The 5034-nt window shown below is 65.5% G+C and overlaps 1 protein-coding gene across 1 annotated transcript in view; it reads left to right on the forward strand.

Annotated features, from left to right (window-relative positions):
* The window catches only part of Cad87A (cadherin 87A), a gene marked incomplete in the record, with an annotated part of 61903 nt that overhangs the window by 16204 nt on the left and 40665 nt on the right, over positions 1 to 5034 (forward strand). The window contains 3 exon segments of the mRNA XM_037228095.1: positions 774 to 897; positions 3422 to 3613; positions 4137 to 4259. Of these exon segments, the coding sequence (XP_037083990.1) occupies positions 774 to 897; positions 3422 to 3613; positions 4137 to 4259 (439 nt within the window).

The following is a 5034-nucleotide window of genomic DNA, read 5'->3' on the forward strand; positions in this document are numbered from 1 at the left end:
CATGGGAGCGGACACCCCACCACCCGGCGCCGAACGCCATCACACCAAACACGACAGACAAAGGCGGGCACCGGGCGCCATGGAGGCGGCAGCGACGGGCCGGGTCGCTGGAACGGGGGGGGGGGGGGGGGCAGGGGCACAGAGCCGCGCGACCAGGGGGCTTAGATGGAGTGGATGGGCGAGACATCGAACGCCGTGTTATCAGCCTCCTTTGGCTCGGCACTGGCAACGCTGCGTAGTCCGGTGGTCCGGGTTCGACGGCTCGCTGACGTGTAGGTGACATACGGTGGCAGACCGAAGGTGTCGACTCTGCTGAATAACGTGGTAAACGAGCTGGACAACGTTGAAGGGCATAACACATTGTGGGGTATTTCCTCTATTTACGAAAGTTTGAGATGCTGGGCTTCGCTACGATTACTTGAGAGGCGTCCCTGTCCTCTGATCTCTTGAAAGGATTTATAATCTCAGTATTGTCTCTGACTGCATTTTCCTTTTATTGAAAATGGCGATGCGCATCAAATTGTTGTACAAATATAGTCGCAATATCCTGAAAAACGTGTGAAGTCAGTAGGTGTACCACACTTGACTGTTCGCGGTGTCAGTGTAGCAGTGGTATTTTCCTTGCATGCCCCCGAAATGTCTCATGTCCTCGTCATGTTAGTAACAGATGTCTTCCTCCCCTGACATCCGCCTGTCGGTTGTCTGTGTCGCAGCTGTGCCCCTGTGCCCCTGACGCTGTGCTGCGCCTGTAGCTGTGACGTCTGTGTGGGCAGGTGACGGACGGCATTCACACGGTGTCGGTGCCGCTGCTGCTGGAGATCAGGGACACCAACAACAACCGGCCCAAGTTCGCCAAGGAGCTGTACCAGGCCGTGCTGCCCGAGACTTTGCCGACCGGTCAGTGACGTCATGTCTGCCAGAAGGTGGACTAATCGACCCGTGACCCAGTGACCAGCAGTCGGCGGGGGCGGGCCGACCGCAGGGGCTGCGCCGGCACGGCCCGCTCAGCTGTTCAGTGAGGCCATTGACCTGGGCCGCGTTCCCCATTAGAAAAGTAACTACTTGAGTTGCTGCCTATGACGTCGCAAGTACCTACATCATGCATAAGCGACTAACCCCTATGCCGCAGGGGCTGCTGTGACGCACTCACCTCTGACGTCACGGGTTGCAACTTGTGGACAGCTATTGGCAATGGGGAACGCGGCCCTGGGGCCGGGTGGGGAGGCTGACGCCGCCGGTCACGCTCCCGGGCGGGTGGCGGCGAGTCTGCACGGTCTGACAGCCGTGAGCCGGCGCCACAGCCGCCCAGTGCTGGGTCCGCCGCCCCGACGCCCGCCATGTCTTGACGGAGCGCTGAGGTGTGGAGCCCCCACCCCACTCCGGCCTCAGTTACGATCGGAGGAGATCGTGAATCGCCCGAGAGTGGGATCGCCCAGCCAAACCGGATCAAACCAGAGCTTCCCTCGCTGAGAGGCACTGCCGTTTATTGTACGCCAAGATGCAGGGTTTCTTCCACCCGTGGTGCTCCTGTCCATGTCCCAGATCCGTTGAATGTGCGCCGGTGATACCCCGGGTTGCCGGTGGTCGCGTTCTCTGTCCACTGGGACGGCCATGGAATGTTACTGCTCGGGAAGAGAGGCGCGGAAGCTGGGGGTTCCCGTACGGTTGCGCCACACCGCGCGGCCGCCTTTGTGACCACAGCTGCCCCACCCCCCGCTGTGAGGCTGGGAGTGGGGGGGAGGGGGGGGGGGGGGCTCCGTGAGCACAGCCGCCCGGTCGGCGCGATAACGTGGCGTCAGGTGGCGACGCTCGCTCGCCGTCTCGACTTAGGGCGGGCTTGTCACAGGAGTCAGACCAGCGTTATCGTTATCGTTATCGGGGACGTGAAGCCGCATTCCCTCGACAGGATAGTGGTGGTCAGGAGAGCAGGCGGGACAGGGACGCGGCACTCAGGGTACCGGGGGACTGGCGCGGTGAGGGGGGGGGGGGGGCAGGACATCGGGCACGACAGAGACGCGACGCTCAGGATATCTGGGGCTGACGAAGTGGGAGGGGGGAGGGGGGGGAGGAACAGGGCATCGAGCACCCAGGGCACCGAGGCCGGCGAAGTGGTGGGGGGGGGTGGGGGGGGGGGGGGGGGGGGGGGAGGGGCGGGGGTGGAGGGACGGATAGTTAGTTATCGAAAGGGACTTTTATAGCTTAGTTGAGTCCCTGGGATCCAGCGTTCCTTTCGTCTACATCGACGTGTGGTCCTAGATCATGTTGTTCTAGCCTTTCTCGCCGCACTGGATCTACTCCAGCGGAACAAGTGAATCTCACTGCAGTCGAATGACTCGCAAATGCAGGAAATGCTGACAACACTGCATTGTGAACGCTGGCCGGCTGGGTCCGTGCCACAGTTGGCCAGCCTGCCTCCGCCCAGCCGGCGCCATGTCCCGTCACAGCACGCCTGTCTACATCCGGTCCGTGGCTCCCTTCCCCGCGGCCGGCGGCCGGCGGCCGGCGGCGGCCCGAGTGTGGCGCCACGTCCTCTGTTGACCGGCCGGTCGCCGGGCGCCCGGGTCAATGTCACCAGGACGACCGGCCGCAGCCGTCCCTCCCCTCGGGACTGAGCTTCCCCCGCCGGTCCCCTGGGCGACAACACCGGTGTCTGGCAAGCTCTACTAACGATTGACTAAACGTGGGTGTGCGAATGCACCTGACTTCTGTTTGCGCCCTGCCGGCTTCCTTCTGATGACCATCCGCAGTCGAATTGTGTGCCAATTATTCGCTCTCTGCCAGCATTCAAGTCTTGTTACATCCGGCCCTCTGCACTGAGGGACCTGGCTAATTATCCGCTTTTGTCTACTGTCTGCCTCAACCCGGGGCCTGCTCCTGCCCGCTCACTGACTCCCGCACCTGCCCGTCGTCTGCCTCTGCTTCGCTGTCTGCACCTGTCCGCCGTCTGCCCCTGCTCCGCTGACTGCCCCTGCTCCGCCGACTGCCCCTACTCCGCCATCTGCCCCTGTCCCGCCGTCTGTCTGCTCCGCCGTCTGCACGTATCCGCCGTCTGCCCCTGCTCTGCCATCTGCCCTTGCTCCACCGTCTGCCTCTGCTCCGCTGTCTGCACCTGCTCCACCGCCTGTCCCCGCTCCTTCGTCGTCCCCTGTCCCGCCATCTGCCCCTGCTCCGCCGTCTGCCCCTGCTCCACCGTCTGCCCCTGCTCCGCTGTCTGCACCTGCTCCACCGCCTGTCCCTGCTCCTTCGTCTTCCTCTGCTCCGCCGTCTGCTCCTGCTCCGCCATCTGCTCCTGCTCCACCGTCTGCCTCCGCTCCGTCGTCTGTTCCTGCTCTGCCATCTGTCCCTGCTCCGCCTGCCCTGCCCTGCTGTCTGCCCATGCGCCGCCGCCTGTCCCTGCTGACCGTCGGCGACTCCGCCCCAGGTACGGTGGTGAAGCAGGTGACGGCCCTGGACCGCGACACGGGCGACAACGCTCGGGTGCAGTACCGGCTGCAGCGCGGCGCCTACGAGGACTTCGCCGTGGAGCCGGACTCGGGCGTGGTGACGCTGGTGCGCCGGCTGGACCACCAGCGGCGCGCCCAGTACGCCATCGAGGTGCTGGCCGTGGACGCAGGTCAGCGACGCTCGACGCTGGGGGGAGGCAGGGCTCGCTGTCCAACAGCTGGTGCTCGACGCTGGGCGGGAGGCAGGGCGCGCTGTGCGACGGCCGGCCGGGGCAGCCCGGCTCGTCTGCCTGCCGGCGCGGCTGGCGAGGCTGTATGGTGACGTGCCTGGCTTCATCAGCGCTGGAGGCGTGTTTGTCTAGCGGTGGCTGCGACATGACGGTGCATTTCAAGTTGGACGGTGCAGTGTATCTGGTATGACCTGAGATAGAGTAGGCAGGCTCTGCAATGGGGCAACCCGATGCAAGCATGGTAGAAACGCTCAGAGGGGATTTTGTGACGGCGTGAGCTTGAATTAAATTGAAGGGATTTCAGGTTTCGTTAGATCCCGTGCAAACGACGCTGCCAGCTCGTGCCATGCCGACCCGTCGGAGCGCTGAGGAGGTCTGCCTGAGAGCCCTCTGCGCCGGTGTGGTGAGCTGATAGCGGCACTGACCGCACCTCTGACCCGTGTGTGACCTCTGCCCGGCGCAGGCTCGCCGGCCCAGACCGGCACCGCCACGCTCTCCGTGATGGTGATCGACTCCAATGACAAGAGTCCGCATTTCACGCCGGCCACACAGCGCGCAGAGGTGGGTCGGGGGCCGGGCTGGCCGCGTGGGTGAGAGGCCGGGCTGGCCGCGTGGGTCGGGGGTCTGACTGGCCGCGTAGGTCGGAAGCATGGCTGACCGCGTGGGTCGGGGGCCGGGCTGGCCGCGTGGGTCGGGGGCCGGGCTGACCGCGTGGGTCGGAGGCCGGGGTGGCCGCGTAGGTCGGGGGCCTGACTGGCCGCGTGGGTCAGAAGCAGGGCTGGCCGCGTGGGTCGAGGGCCGGGCTGGCCGCGTGGGTCGGGGGCCGACCGGGACACTACGGGCTGACCGCGTCGAATGCTTCAACCGCGCTATTGTCTTTTAACGTACTGGATCCGTCATGTGTGGGAGAGCCCCTCGGAGGTACGCCGTGTTACTGTGACGGGTGGCGGCTCGTGGACCGTCAGTTGTCACGCTAGTGTCGCCATGACCGATAGCGCAGGCGTGGAAGACTCGGCAGTCCAGCGTGTACCGCTGTGGCGAGCAAGACAAGCGTCGACGGAACGTGGATGGTCCAGTGTAGGGCGCGGTGTCTCGACCAGACCGGGCCTCGCGGCGTGCCGGAGCCGTCCAACACAGTCCCGCGGTGAGGCGTGGACAGGTGACGCGGCAGACCCGCGACAGACCCCGCGGCGGACCCCGCGACAGACCCCGCGACAGACCCCGCGGCAGACGCGCCGGTAGACCCCGCGACAGACCCCGCGCAGACCCCGCGGCAGACGCGCCGGCAGACCCGCCGGCGCGGCGGTCCGGCCGGGCGGTCCAGCGCGTCGCCGCTGACCGCGAGCCTTGTCTCCAGGGTG

This window comes from Pollicipes pollicipes, unplaced genomic scaffold, assembly GCF_011947565.3.
Source record: "Pollicipes pollicipes isolate AB1234 unplaced genomic scaffold, Ppol_2.1 Scaffold_6052;HRSCAF=7182_pilon_pilon_pilon, whole genome shotgun sequence".
Taxonomy (NCBI): domain Eukaryota; kingdom Metazoa; phylum Arthropoda; class Thecostraca; order Pollicipedomorpha; family Pollicipedidae; genus Pollicipes; species Pollicipes pollicipes.